Here is a 15,770-nt window from a genome sequence, read left to right as displayed (position 1 = left end):
TGGCCCCCCCCCCTCCCCCAGAATGCCCCCCCACAGGACAGGGCCGACAAGACCCCCCACCCCACCCCCCTCCAGACCCCGCAGCCGAAGCGGATGACACCCGGAGCGACCGGGGGCCCCAAGAGGGTTGTCCCGTCCCGCCCCAGAGCCAGGGAAGGGCCGATCCCAGCCCCAGGTGTAGATGGGAATATGTGTACATATCATACACACATATACACACATTCAATTTATACTAACCAACTAACCAATGAAGCATGTTTTTGGACAGTGGGAGGAAGCCGGAGTGACAAAAAATGTGACAAAAAATGAAACATTTAAAAAAATCAGAATGTTTGAAATTTTCATTCTTTAACGCCGTGAGGGTAAAGATATCTGCTAATCATGGCACTGAAATATCCCAACATAAAGAAACTAAATCTATGTGGTAAAATCTCTGAATGCTCATAGCTAAAGTTGTGTGAACTTTTTAAAGGAAAATAAGAAAATAAGACAATATTTGGTTTTATGTTTGACACGTCAGTTTTGAATATGACTCTTGCTGTTCCCTCGTAGATAACTAAAGTTACCACATGGTTTTATTTTTTTTGCCTTACTTTTGATATTGATTTACTAATGTAGATCGTTGGTCACAACAAATCGTAGCAAACCATCATGTGGCCGCAGTGACGTCATAAACAACAGACCGTGTAGTTTAATCAACTCTAATAAAACGACACCTCATGTAGGGTGTGTAGATAAAGCTAAAACAAAATTATTCTTTCTGTATTCCCACAACACATTTCAGAAGAAGGAAGGAAGAAAGTTGGGTGTTTTGGTCTTTTTTTTTTTTTTTTTTTTAAACTGGCGACACAACTTTAGCTCCCGAGATGTTTTTGTTTCATTATCCTCTTATCATCCATGTTTGATGGACATATACTTTTTTTTTTTTACACCTGATAAATATAGTGGGATGTCTGCTACTCATTTTTCGGAAACAGTCTGCGGGTGAATTGTTTACACGATCATACTTAGCAACTACTAAACGCCGCCAGAGAAGCGAACAGTCGCGTTATCATCGTCTGTCAAACCATGGCCCGGGTGAATACTCGATTCTGATTGGCTGCTGGATGTGCATTAAAAAGTGATAATCAACCGTGATAACGCATGCCTAAAAACATAGCTTGTATGTTCTGTATCACTGCGCTGGCTTCTTTAAAAACAAACTTTAGCTTCATCATCTGGACACAAACAAGCGGTAAGAAGTGACCTTTCTCTGAACTGATGCTTTATTTAACCATCGTGACCATCAGCATAAATGTCACTTTCCTCAGCCGCTGCAGTCAAGGTTCGTGCCGGCTCGGCACGTTGTCACGGTTACATTACAAGGCGTGACAAATAGTCCGCTTTTTGTGAAAAAAAGAGAGATAAACCAAAAAAACTAACATAAATAAAGTACTAAAAACTGATTAAATATGTATTTCTTTTGTAAGTGACCATGGTATAAGCGGGTTAATGGCCTTCAAAGTGTGCATTATCAGAAATGAACGCAGAATATAAAAACGTTCACTAAGGTCACAATTTCGGTCGGAATAAATCATTCGCACATGCGCAGTATTCGCACATGCGCAGTTTGAAAACCGGAAGGGGATACAACTTCCGCCGAGCGGCTTTTTTTCCAAACTTTATAGAATGTAACAATTCAATACAAAACGATAACAGCGCCGAGCGGCTATATACATTGACATGTCAGCTCGGTAAAATACAAGATGACCTTCTAAACGTGCTTTTAATAATGTTACGGTTATTATGAAACACCTGTTCGCTCATCATTTGAATTTTAATCCGTGTGGTCAGTGCTTTTTCTGAACGAAGCCAGGATTAGCAGTATGCTAACACGGGCTAACAACATTAGCTTTGGGTGGCGCTGCATCCTGTGTGTAACATCAGCCTTTATTTAGTCGGGACACGACTGGAAACACAAATCCACGTGATTGATTGAATGTTTTCTAAGGACTGAGCGACATTTCTGCTTTGATGCTCAAACCGCTGTGTGTGCTGACGATCCGAGCTGTGCTCAGACACACGTTTAGACCCGGTTCTGAGTTCGGTTGCTTGTACCCCTAGAGCTGCGGGACGGATCGCAGTCTTAAATCTCCCACACATACGGCTCATGTAACAAAGCACCCCCCCCCCCTTCCCATCAAACACAAAGCTGTAATCCGCACTCCGCCGGTCCACTTCACTAGTGAAGTGCGGGAGCGGACTACTTCTTTTCTATCTTGCTTGTTACTTTTTCTGTTAAAGTCACTTCCCTCAGTTTATACTGGATCATCGCGGATTAACCATTAGTTGGGAAATAAAATGAAAAAAGCAAAATAACGAATAGCAGTTATATAAGAACGAAAAATGCAAAAATACCCCCCCCCCCCCCCCCCGACGATGTCATCGTCCATCCCGATGGTTGACAGCAAACATCGTCAACGGCCAATTTAGGGGACATCGCCCAACCCTAGTGGTGATGCAGCATGTTTCCACCAGGGAAGGGTTTGTTTATTTGTGCCCTCCAGCGCAGAAAAGTTGTTTTTAATTCTTTTTTAATAATTGGACCATTTTAAATCCTTTGGGGCAATCGGGTCATCACAAAGCGGGAGGTTAATGCAAAATTCATCAGAAATTTGCAACAGTTCACAGAATAACAACCACAACTCCTTGTTTTGCTAGGAGTTCTCCTATAACCAAAGACGTCTAACCTGGCAATCTTGATGTAGTAGTGTGTAGGTTTGGGCATCAGGAACTCCCCTGGGATCTCCACTTCAGCAGTTTGCGCAGAGAAATTGCTGAGAAAGCGACATTTCTCCTCGATCAGGAAAAACTTGGGCAGCTGCTTCGTCTTCGCCTCCAAGATCTTGATCCACTTCTTCAGCTTGGAGATCAGATTGTGGAGCTTCATGGAACCTGGCACACTGAAGTCAAAGTCTGTTAGGAGGGAAAAACAGGAACGATGAAGATGAAGAACCTCCTTTAAGCACTGGATTTCCTTTGCTTGTTTTCTCCTTATTTTCTGGCTGTCCTCTTTGTTTTTCTTCCCAAAGAGTGAAAATAAATGGTGCATTAAATATTTTATAAATACCTTAGCTGTTTAGCATTTTAATAATCTTACGACCATGATGGATAATTTTGATATTTACAGTAAACAAACTCTACTTCCTAATGACTTGAAATCCAGCCTCAAATCCCGCAGCTGCCCTTCAAGCTTATTTATGCAAATTTGCCTTTACTAAGAGGAAAATAACTTGTGGGATTAAAGGAAACACAGGCAGCATGTACTCTGGGAAATATACTCAAATGAAAAACACTTTTAATGCTCCTTCTCCAGCGCAAATTCAATTTGGAGAGACCTGGGAATGCCTCCTTCTTAGCAATACTCTATTTTCTTTTTTTTTTATGACAAAAGCTTGTAGGCTACATTTAGGAAAGGTCTGTTGGAGCCATTGCCTGTATATGAGAACTGGACTGAGTGACCGCTCCCTCTTGCCGTTTCAGACAGGAAGTTCCCTCTGGCTCCAGTAAGCCAAAATCCAATAGACCTCTATAGAGAGATAAACCGTTATTACTCAGCCATTCCAAATGAAAAGAACGAAAATACAGACTTTTTGCTGGGGGACACGACCCGCCCCCTTAATAACCCCGCCCTGGTCAGAGTGGTTATCATTGAAACAATGACAATGACCGTTTCGGACCAATCAATACTTACTGACGTCATCTGGCTCCAACATAGCAACGTTAGCATCACAAAAGTGACTTCATTTTGTTGGAGCCAGAAGTAAACTGTTTTCTAAGTTCTCATATAGAACTAATGGTTGGAACAGTCCACATGCACTGGCCTCTGCCTTGCTCAAGAGCTGCTTTAAAGACAAATGAATGAAATCAAGCAAGACAGTTTGCTTTATCGAATTAAGAACTCATTGGTGGGGTCTGGTGCAGATTATATTAAAGCCTTAACAATCAGCGTATTAAATTCCCTTTACCATTTTGCACCAAACAAACTGTGATGAACAGGAGCAATAACTCTGAAAGCAAGGGGGAGTCAGCTGAGTAGCTTTTCCATTCTATGGCCCCTATTTCAGCCAACATGTTGCCCGTTATAATGAATCCATGAAACGGCATGGCCTTGCCATTTCAAACCGCTTGCAATCTCTGCTACAGTCAGATTTCTTAATACTTGAAATAAGCCCTTTAAAACAGCCAATGTTCTTTTCTGAGTGCCTCTATTTTGCTGTCTGACTGCTTGCAATCCACCTGCCTCCAAATTGAAAAAGTCCTATGAAAGCAGGGTAGTGGTAAAAGTATACAAGACTCTCGGCTTCAATGTGTCTGAAAGTACTCCGCACTGTAAAGAAGAGACTAAAGTCGATGCTGATTCGTTTGGCAGTGAAAACATTTGCCTGTGATTCAGACTCACAATACTGTCCCCAAAGTTTTCAAACTAGTGTTTAAATCACATTTTAAACACTGGCCAGTTTACTGAAGCCTGAGTCACAAATGTCCCTGGTGGATACGGGCCGTCTGAATGGTCAAACTTGTACGCGGTACACAAGTGGTCCGCACAAAATATCATGGTCGTCGACCTCTCGGTGAGCCTGTAGAGTGAAAATGTTCATGCACATTTTTTCTACGATCGTCCTGTGGGTGACAGGTCATAGAGAACACTTATACAACCCGTCAGCGCTGCCTGTTAGCAATGAGGAATGCCTCATGTGCACATCATTGGCACACAGTCAGTAAGGACCAGGTACTCGCACTTTACTAATGGCTAGTGTGGCGTAAAGGCACCGTACGACAGCATCACCCATAAGTTACAAGTGCAACTTCTATTAGCCTTATGAATACGTCTCGATACATTTACCACACGTAGGAAAATGGTACGTTACATTTTCATGACGTCCCTTAAGGTGGCCGTACGAGCCTTGAAGGAACTGCAAATCAGTGAATTTTGAAGAGGACAAAAGAGACTTTTCTCCGCTTCAGTATCAGCTGGAATTACGTTATTGGGCAAACGGTTAAAGAGTTACGCTAGTTGAAAGTATGTGAAGACTGGAGCTAAAACTGCGAAGTCAAAGGGTTAACATGGTGACGAGAAGTTTCACATTTGTGTACTCAGTTAGGGACAGGCCTCTTTGCCTCAATGATAGCAGTGAATGGTGAAACACGAACAGCTGAAGTATTTCTAAATTTAGTTTATGTTTTTTGTTTCATCTTATAGTGAAAAAGTCTAAGTAAGAATGCTCAACAGTGATGTCCAACTTTGACCCAAGTTGGCGCCCTGCACACAACAGGCGCTTGATTCCACAACGCCATGCAATGGGCAGTGTTGGAAAAGTTCAAAGTTGATTTTTAAGAGGGGGAGACGGTTAAGATCTTGTGGAGGTCAATTAGGAATCTTTGAATGAGATCATAGCCCACCATCTTTATTTTTGCTTCACAACTGTAGGATAAATGTAACTTTGAAAGTGAAGGGAGTTTTGCTTCAGGACGAGTGAAATGGAGCCGATGAGAGTAATTTTAGTTTCCTTGAACTCCTCTCTGACCCGGCTCAGGGGGGGACCAGAATGCGGAGAGGCGGACTGCCCTGTGGAAAGTAGCCGGGCTGCTCTCTGACACCGAGGCTGCGGTCTCACCCGACCTGACCTGCGTGACAGACAGCAGAGGATCCGCACTGCTGCACCAAATTACTGGCTCCACACTCAGAAGGTGGGCCACCTCTCTATATAGAACCGTAATTCCCTCGTGCGCTGCCCCGGTCTTGCCTCACTGTGGGATTGTCTGAATTCGAGTGGTGTGGTGGAGTCAATTTAACTTTATTATGGCTGATTGGTGAGCTGAAGTCATGGGACTCACAGCAGCCTGGATGGGGATAGTGGGATTTCTGGCTGTAAAAGCTTCCCTTCAAAGCTTCTGAAAGACCACAAACTGAAGGTGGGATGATTAAAATCACCTTAGATGGCCAATGACCGCTCGGTAAGAAAAAGTATGGAGCCAGGAAGTATATTCTTTCATAAAGAAGGCTTTGATACAGATTTAAAACAGAAACTCATACCAACAACATTCTCCGTAATTGGATTTGAATGCTGCTCAGCTGCCAAATGTTATATATGTGAACATACAACCCCATATTTTCCAGCCCACAAGCCCCGTGAAAGCGAATGAGCCACTAACGCGGTGCCGGGAATGATAGCTTGGCTGCTCTGCAGGTCTGTATACCCTGTTTGTTCCGCTCTGGGAAGCTTGTGTGGTTTCCGTCTCGGTCGGCCCTGATCCCGCCTCGCTGTGGGGACAGCTGCAGCGCCATGCTCGGCAGGCACCCTGCGAGGCAGAAGCCCCGGTCTACGCCCGGCTGCGTGAGCGCAGCTGGCACCGAAGCATCTGGAAAGAGTCATCGGCGGCACGCTCGCTTTCAGAGTCCAAATCAACCATGAGATGCTAATGCCTTTCCACTTGACTTTAGGGGTTTCCCAGGATCTCATTCTTGTTTTTGAACCTTCTCCTCTTAAGGCGTTTTCTATGATTATTAGTTCTGGCTCACCCCCAGTAAACCTCCTTCTGGTCTCTCTTGCGTTTTTGCTTCTCTCAGGGTTGGAAACCTTTAGGCTCAACATTTGTCTTCAAAGCGAGTTTTAAAAGAATAAAAACACAACATTGCAATGAAAATGAATGCAGTCCAGGAGACGAGCATCATGGGAAAAAAAGAGCCAGCTCAACGCCCTGGTGCTGCAGACGGATCTTGTTTACTCTTTGTCCAATGAACTGTGCTTCAACTCCCTTATGCAATGTACAATAACAGACACATGGTCTCTTCCAACAGAGGGGTGATTATTTTGAGAGAAGCATCTCGGTGGGGGCCTTGGCTCGACCAAAACCGCACCTGTCCTGTTGGTCTGTGCAGCTCGCATTTTACTCTCGACATGCAGGCCAATGGAAGTGTTTAAAGCAAAGGCTAAACTGTTAAAAGGAAGGTGATGGTAGATTTACAAAGTTATGCTGGTAAAACACGTTTAAGCAGATTTTCAAGACACTTTCTCGTTCTTTTAGGTGACTAATTTGATGTTAGAAGAGTGAGAAACTGCACAAAAGGTCTCTGAATATTAACTTTTGTTCAATTCAGAATGAAAGGGAATCTAATCATGCAAATATATAAACATAAATGTACATCTGCTGCTTTTAGGTGATGTTAAAATCCGTGCAAACGTAAGGAAAAAGAAACTTCAATGTCAGATGGAGTTTGGACAGGAAATGCTCCCACATTTTTAGCCTTTTGGCCAAGCTGGAGCGGACACATCGCACTTGCAGGGTTCAGGCCTGTGGCTGTCGAGTCTAAAAATGAGACGACCATAAGGATGAAAACAAGCACGGACGCAACGGCGCTTCTGTTATGTGGGCTGTTTACACACCGGCCCGTGAACTCACACTTTCTGTCACTTCGGTTTGTGAACTGTGCAGGTCAAACGGCAGAAATGGGGAAAAACAACCTGTGATTGGGAACAGCTGGATGGCAAAAAGGCACAGAATTCGGAAGAATTTAACCAGTGTGTTGGACACGGAAACTTGACATTTTTAGATTTCAAAAAAAAAAATTCAAACAGGATTTGTGTGTCAAATTCACGTCCACTGCCTCTTCTTTGCCGCCGTCAAACTCACTGCTTTATGCTTGTCCAAAAATGTGTTCATAAACTTTAAGGTATCTACAAAAGCATCGCTAAATACGTCTGGGTTCCAGAAATCAGCCATACTTCTGCCTCTCTGTGACCCAGTCTGATGACTTGCTGTCCTGCATTAGTCCGAGGAGGGAGAAAATAAAAATAATAACAATAGAGGACATTTTTATTATTGTCTCAATTAAAAAAAAAAAAAATCAGAAAAATGTCAAGTTCAGAAGGAGGACCATCTGATTCTCCTCCACATCATCAACAAGATGTTCCTAACGATGTGAACTATTTGCCAAATTTCCAATATTTAAGCATTGGAAACATTGCACAATGCCGTAATGCTCAAAGCAAAATGCGCTCCAGGACCTCCGATTGAGACTTTACATCGACTTAAAGGCCCCTTACCATAAAATGTGTATTTTCGTCATTTTAAACATGGTCTTGTGGGATTGGAGGACGTCTATTAAGAACATTAAGAATAAAATTGCATGTTTGAGAACTTCTTTATCCAAATTGTGAATTAGGAGCAGATAAAACAACAACGTTTGAAAAAGAACTACGTTGGGACGTAGAAAATGTGCTGCGTGAGCTCCGACAAGGGTTTTATGATTTCGGCATAAAACGGCATAATCATAATTAAAAGAGCACCGGTGAGCGTTTTGAAAATAGACCCAAAAAAGATCGGCACGCTATGCAAACGTTTAAGATAATGAAACAAATTGGAATTCTTTTGAAAAAGCCATCTGACCTGTGGTGAACTGGCCCTTCATTTTCTGGAAGACGGGGTCCTGCGCTGTGGCCTGGGCCCTGCGGGCCAGCGACTCGGAGGCAGCGCTGGAGAACATGGTGGAAACATTGGAAACGTTCTCCAAGCCCACACCAAAGGTGCTGACCAGCTTCTTCACGAAGTTGAGCGTGTGCGGCGTGATCTTGGCGTCCGACACGGCGCCGCTCTTCTCAAAGGCCACAGAGTAGCACTTAGCCAGACCCTGCTGGAGCTGCCGCAAGACCTGCAAGAAAAAGGAGACCATTTTTTTTTTGTTTTAGGGATCAGCGATAATTTTTTAATATGCCCAGAATAACTGTTTAATTGGACTTTTACTGAACATCGAGGACAAAAAAATTAGATACAGGAATGTGTCCGCACTAGAGGAAGTAGCATACGCTCTCTGGAATGAAGCACAGACCCTGCAGCTGCTGCTGAGTGCCCCCAGATCATCACAGGTAATCACACAGATACACACCTCAACGAACCACAGGCCCTAAATCCCCCGTCCCATCCCACACACTCCCTGCACCCATCCATCACTTATCCCAGTCTCCTGTCGCAGGCTCCTTTTAAAGCACAGATTAGATGCTGTGCAGGGAAGCTGCCCAGCACGGCTAAACCGTTTTGTAAATTTCAGTTTGGACAATTGTCTGCGGCTCAATTCCTGGACCGACGAGCGCACAATCAGCTTAACAAAAATGTGATGCTGGGAGACTGATAAAAGAGGGCTTAAGAATCACTCAGGATGCCATGAAAATCACAAGGAAATATGCCGCACGCCTGCATTTCTTTCTTCCAACGTTTATTTCCCCCCAGACTCCCAGTCAGTCTTCACGCTGATGCTCCAAAACAAACAAAAAACTCCTTTGTTTGATGTAAGACGCACAAATCCACAAGCTGTCCGCTCAGACTTGCTTTTATATGGGAAATTCCCACCAACAGCTGTGCCGTTTTCTCACCATCTGATCCGCCACAAGCTCGCACAAAGCCCCAGAATTAGACCCATTCGAGCCGTTTCCTCTCACCTCCTCGTGCCAGTTCTCTCTGAACCACACCATCTGGTCCACAATGCCCTCCAGGGAGGAGAGCAGGGTGGGGTGCAGCTCCCGCTGCATGTGCATGATCCTGCTGCAGCGCCACATAGGAGCCGTGGCCCGAATGGGGCCGGGGTCAGAGGCTCCGGAGTGAGGCTGCGCCCCCACCGAGCTGGGCTGCTGCTGCCCAGATGCATCTGTGGAAGTGTCAAAGGAAAGAAAAGGAAATTCAAGTGGAATGTAGAACAGCAAACAGTAAAAAAAAAAAAAACCAACCATTAAGCAAATTTTATGTTAGAGAAAAGGATCCGAGTGTGTTTCACTTGTTGAAAAATAAGGCTTTTTAAATTAAATGAAAGCCATGAATTACATATGACGGGCGCTATCCGCCCCCACCCTTTGATCCGGTCTTACTGGTTAAACGGCTGCTATGCAGGTCGTATTCTCAACTACTTCCCTAGCCACCCTGATCACAGCCGCATGTGACTAATTCATGAAAAACAACAATAGATCCTTTGGTTTTATCCCAATAGCAACCATTTAAATTTGTTGACTGGCTGGAAATGCATGGATATGTTCATGTCTCATGTTATTTTGTTTGGTCCAGCTTGAGCTATGGATTTGTGTATTCAATTTTTACATTATTCTGGTAAAAAAAAACAGGCGAGCAACAAGGGAAACGCCACATTTTCCAGCTTGCCATCGCTGGTCAAAATCTACAACTTCTAAAATCCAACATTTTTTTCCCAAAGATGTTTAAGGAGTCAGGAGGCAATAGATCAAAATCTGGTACTAAAGGTAATTTTATTTTTTGAATTCTAGATGGCTGCCTCTCCCAGGGGTCAAAGGTCAACGAAACTTTGGTTGCGCTGGTCGGAGACTTAGGTTGTGACGAATTCCCACCCTAACTACTAAAAAACGATATAGTGCGAAAGGAAATCAGAGACCACACTCACTCCTTTTTTAAATTTTTTTAAAAGTCATCAATTTCATTGAATTAAAAAAAATAATTTAAATTATTTGGCAAAAAATTGTTCAGACGCAATGTATTGTGGTCTATATTCACCAATCTAGTGAGCATTGATGCACATTGGTTTATCGCAGAGACTTCTGGGAAATTTCCAGGGCACTTGATTTTGGAATTGTAGATTCGGACGGCGCTACAAAATGACGAACGCCCTATATAGTGCACTATGTAGAGGTTAGGGTGGAAAGCCTCCTTATTGGCTAAACACACCTGATCCAGGTAATTAACAGCAGAGGGTTCTGGAAAACCAGCATTGAAAACTTTCACCTATTTTATGGTTTTCTTAGTGGAGTTAGATGTTTGCTTGTGTTTTTATTTTCCTCATTAGAGTTTTTTGCCTATTCATTTTTATTTTTGACGTTTACTCAGGAGTGCTGTTAAAGCTGTTTACTCACCACTTTTGTAGCGCTCCCTCTGCTCGATTTTGAGAGTCAAGTAGAGGGTGCGGATGGGGAAGTAGACAGCCTGGGGGTACACTCGTCCCACCTACAGATAAAAGAGGGTCACAGATTACATTTCAAAGGATCTCCTTCCACAGAATTTCAAAGGAAGAAGAGAGGAGAGCCGAGCCATTTAGATAAAGGCTACTGTACACCTCTATGTGTCAGTGAGAGATCCCACTGATAAAGCTGAAGGGACCGTTTGAAGCTTGGAGTCAGAAACATGCCCTGGATTCCCAGCAAACTCCCTGTGACTGATGATGAAATTGTTTTCGAGGCTACAGAAGAAAAAAAAGTCACCGATGCTGAAGGTCTGAAGTTCCAAAATATGCACGTCAGAGAAGATGGAACGGATTTGTTGAAGTTTTTGAGTTCCACTCTCAGATTTGAATCAAGCTGCTGTTGACATTTGAGCTTCAAACAGGAGATTTGAATACAATCGATCTTATTTTAGTTAATTAAAAACCCAATATGTGATGACTCTGTTACAGTAAATTATAGAGAAAAGCCTAGATGGTTTCAAGGAATTAAATGCGATTTTATTTATATTTCCCAATTTTATAATAATAGTTCTCTCAATGGGCTTCATTCTGGTAATTGCAAAAGAACATGAAACAACATGAGGGAACCGAAGCTCAGTCTGATTGGAAACGTACTGAGACTACCTCGTTCCTGGACCCGGACCAGGGTGCATTCAGACTGGAAATGGGTTCCGGATTATCAGGGGAAACGAACTCTGGTTCCCTTTGAGTGAACCAAATGGTGAAGATCATTAGCTTTGAGAGCCCCCCCCCCCCCGAATCCTTCATACGAGTCCATTTAAAGAAATAAATCGATTAAAAAGATCAAAACTAAAAGAACGTTTAAATAACTGCTGTGAAGAAATGTTGTTGTAAAATTTGATGCTTTTGTAGCTAATGGATGATTCGTCGTTTGAGTGATCAAATCAAAGAGAAAAGCAGAAGCAAAGGGGAGTTTCCAGCAGACAGCTAACAGCTGCATTAATGATGAAGAAGGAGGAGGAGGAGGAGGAGGAGCAGCAGAGATTGCTGCATTATCGGTAAGATAAGGAACGTCTCATTTTGGCATAGCTGGGGTGGGCTGCGGGGAGGAGGCCACACGGCGCACAAGGTGAAGGCGAGGAGGAGGAGGAGAGGGCGGGGGAGCTTGTGTGAAGAGGTGCTGGGGATTCTCGTCAAACTTCTGATTCATCTCCCCGCATCTGCCCCCAGGCGCTCCTCTTCTCACCTTCATCAATATTTCAGCGTACGCTTTTTTAAACATCCCGCCGCAGCAGAGAAACTCTAAATAATTCAGGCAAGGGGGAGAGGGGATGTCATGCATTTGAATGTTTCATTCTTTAGATAGGAAAAAAAAAAGGGCTGACACCTTTGATCATCCAAAACGGGAAGACGACCAGAAGAGGAGTTCCTTCTAAACCAAAGAATAAGGAGTTTTTATGTTGACATGAGTCTACAGATGTTTGTCGTCTCTTCAAAACAAGAGGTTTGTGAAACGTGTCAATGTTTGGGTAACCAAACATTCAAACCAAATCTCATTCGGGCATCAAATTCGTCCAGAAATGTGTTCAAGAACGCAAAACTCCAGACCTGGGTGGGAGGAGCTATGGCCAAAGATTTTTAGCCTCAGCGCTACATGACAGCGTTGACGGCCTCTCCTTTACAAAGCATTGGAGGACACGGATGATGATGACAGAGCAGGAGGATTTTGAAGAGCTCTCCATGTCCGGGTTCATGAGATCGCTCAGAGACTCCCCAGTACGGCAAGCTTCACCATCTACTGCAGGAATGACGGACGCTTTTCGCATGGTATAGGCCCTACATGCATGGCATAGGCCCTACATGCATGGCATAGGCCCTACATGCATGGCATAGGCCCTACATGCATGGCATAGGCCCTACATGCATGGCATAGGCCCTACATGCATGGCATAGGCCCTACATGCATGGCATAGGCCCTACATGCATGGCATAGGCCCTACATGCATGGCATAGGCCCTACATGCATGGCATAGGCCGTAAATGCATGGCATAGGCCCTACATGCATGGTATAGGCCCTACATGCATGGCATAGGCCCTACATGCATGGCATAGTCCCTACATGCATGGCATAGGCCCTACAGGCATAGGCATAGGCCCTACATGCATAGGCATAGGCCCTACATGCATGGCATAGGCCCTACATGCATGGCATAGGCCCTACATGCATGGCATAGGCCCTACATGCATAGGCATAGGCCCTACATGCATGGCATAGGCCCTACATGCATGGCATAGGCCCTACATGCATAGGCATAGGCCCTACATGCATAGGCATAGGCCCTACATGCATGGCATAGGCCCTACATGCATGGCATAGGCCCTACATGCATGGCATAGGCCCTACATGCATGGCATAGGCCCTACATGCATAGGCATAGGCCCTACATGCATAGGCATAGGCCCTACATGCATAGGCATAGGCCCTACATGCATGGCATAGGCCCTACATGCATGGCATAGGCCCTACATGCATGGCATAGGCCCTACATGCATAGGCATAGGCCCTACGAGCTCCAATGTTACATGGTTAAACAAGAGGGGAAAAAAAAGGGTGAAAATGTTTGTGTTCGTCTGGGGAAAGTCTATAAAGTGTACAGTGAGGGTTTTGACAGCCTTAAAAAAAATCTGTTACTGTAAAACTTTCAAGAGGGATAAACGAAACTTAACAGCCTGTTTGGACCCCCCCCTTTCTATATTACTATTTATATGTATTTAAATATTAAAATTATTCATCTATACTAGTTCACAAGCAGCACTTTCCTTTTTAAAGTCAAAACAGTAAAACGTCTGATTCTTAACAAAGAAAAGAAATAAAAAAAAACGAGGGAAGGGGGCTATTTTTGGAGATTTTGGCTACAATGGGTTTTTTTCAGAACGAGGACCCACTGTAAACATGACGAATGCTCTCTGGCAATTTAAGTCCCGTTTTTGCTAAAATCCTGGAAAAACAGAAGGACACAATCAACTACAGCGAATACATTTGAAATGAAATAACTAAAAACGTAAGAAAACTTGAATAAAAATCTGAGTCGGATGGAGGAGCAGCGTGTTCCAAGAATGGTTTTAATTACCGGCGTTCTCTGACAGCACTCAGCATATCTATCAGACCCTCTCCTTGTCATTTCATTCTTTTCTATCGATCCCCCCCCCCCCCCCCATCACACTTCCTTTAATATCTTTCTGGATTATTCCTGCTCTCCACGCAGGAAGGCTGTTTGCTATAGTGCACTACTCTTTGAACATCACCCTCTTCAAATTGTGCAGAAATAATAGCCCATTAAGCAAAGCAAATTAGCCCTCGGTTTAATTACTAGCTCAGCTCCTGCAGTGCGGATGCGTACAATATTAACTTTATAATAATTTCTTGAACAAATAATTTGAAAACCAATTTGGCAGGCACTATTGAAATCCCATAAATTGCTGTATAAAAAAAAAAAAAGTAAAAAAAAAAAAAAAAAAAAAAAGGGAGGGGGTGGAAAAATGCAAATGTGTAATTTTTGGTAAATAGAACGCAGGAGAGACCACTTTGGCGTAAATGCAGTTAATTTATCTTGATTAGAAGAACGTGCAGCAGGACTAATGCTGACACACCAGCCAGATGTGCCGATCCAAACGGATGAAAGAAGCTAAAGAATGATTAATGGATGCGACTGGAAAGCGGGGCTGCACGAGGTTTAAAGACCCACTCAGATCAAAAATCGTGTTTTGGGGTTTTTTAACATGTTCTTGTGGCGATTTTTCGGATGGCGGAGGACAAAGAAATGTAAGCTTCACATTGTAGTTCTGAGTAATTCTTTTTTAAAATAGCTGTGAATCAGGAGCAGACAAAGAAAATACACTTTGAAAAGGTGACGTAAAAAACGCGTTCCTCCGCTTCATTCTGATGCATCTGCTTGCAGACGATGCGTAAACCAGAACAGATACGTCTCCGTTAAACCAATAGGCCTCACCTGACTGATTAGGTTCAGCAAAGGTTTGCCTTCTGACCCAACTAAGCAGGTTAGGAGCTGAGGTATCCATGCCAACCACTGGATGGGTGGAACTCCAATGCAGTATTTGTCCACAGCATCTGCCAGGGTGTTCTTGTCATCGAAGCTGAGCAGCCACAGCACCTAAATGTGTGAGAGAAAAAGGATAAGAAAATGAAAAACAAGACTTAAAAAAAAGAATAAAGAAGAAGAGTCGATTCTTTTAATATTCCAGTCGGATTACAATACTCAGCATAGGTCAGAAACTGTAACTAGAGGTAGAAGTTAAGAGGAGGTGAGCCCTTAACCATTATTCAGCGTGCTGCAGCTCCTCTGGCTCCGTTCCCAGCAGGAGAGGAATACGACTGCATCTTGGCAGTTCCTATTATTATCAAATCGGAGCCAGTGTGGAAGGTCTTTCTCCTCCCCTGAAGTGCTCGCATCTGCATGACGATGAAGACTTCAACCGCACGTCGACTCCCACCACACTCTTTAAAACAGGCCAACCCGAGGCTGCAGAACGGGTCACCCCGCTTCATCCATCAGGCTTAAGCACTGCCAGCCCAGTTTGGCAGCACAGTCACTGGGAGTGGACCCACAAGAAAAAAAAAAAAACCCATCTGACATGAATGTGAAAACAGTTACCAGGGCGATGGAAAGGCCATGAAATATAATTATTATATTTAGCCGTGCTCAATGTTTACCAGTGTCAGTCAGAGCCGAATTCTCGTTAGCATAAGGTTATCTCTTTACCAAACACTAACTGAACCGGAGAGAAAAGTAGAAT

The 15,770-nt window shown here is 43.7% G+C and overlaps 1 protein-coding gene across 1 annotated transcript in view; it reads right to left on the bottom strand.

Moving 5' to 3' along the window:
• trrap (transformation/transcription domain-associated protein) overlaps window positions 1-15,770 on the bottom strand; it is a gene marked incomplete in the record, with an annotated part of 102,376 nt that overhangs the window by 12,942 nt on the left and 73,664 nt on the right. Inside the window, 5 exon segments of the mRNA NM_001164878.1 lie at window positions 2,729-2,955; window positions 8,431-8,692; window positions 9,477-9,682; window positions 10,908-10,998; window positions 14,966-15,127. Coding sequence (NP_001158350.1) covers window positions 2,729-2,955; window positions 8,431-8,692; window positions 9,477-9,682; window positions 10,908-10,998; window positions 14,966-15,127 — 948 coding nt within the window.

This window comes from Oryzias latipes, chromosome 19 (assembly GCF_053564925.1).
Source record: "Oryzias latipes strain Hd-rR chromosome 19, Olatipes_Hd-rR_3.1".
In the NCBI taxonomy this organism is placed as follows: Eukaryota; Metazoa; Chordata; class Actinopteri; order Beloniformes; family Adrianichthyidae; genus Oryzias; species Oryzias latipes.
The sequence above is the reverse complement of the archived record's forward strand: the minus strand, read 5'-3'. Positions and strand labels throughout refer to the sequence as shown.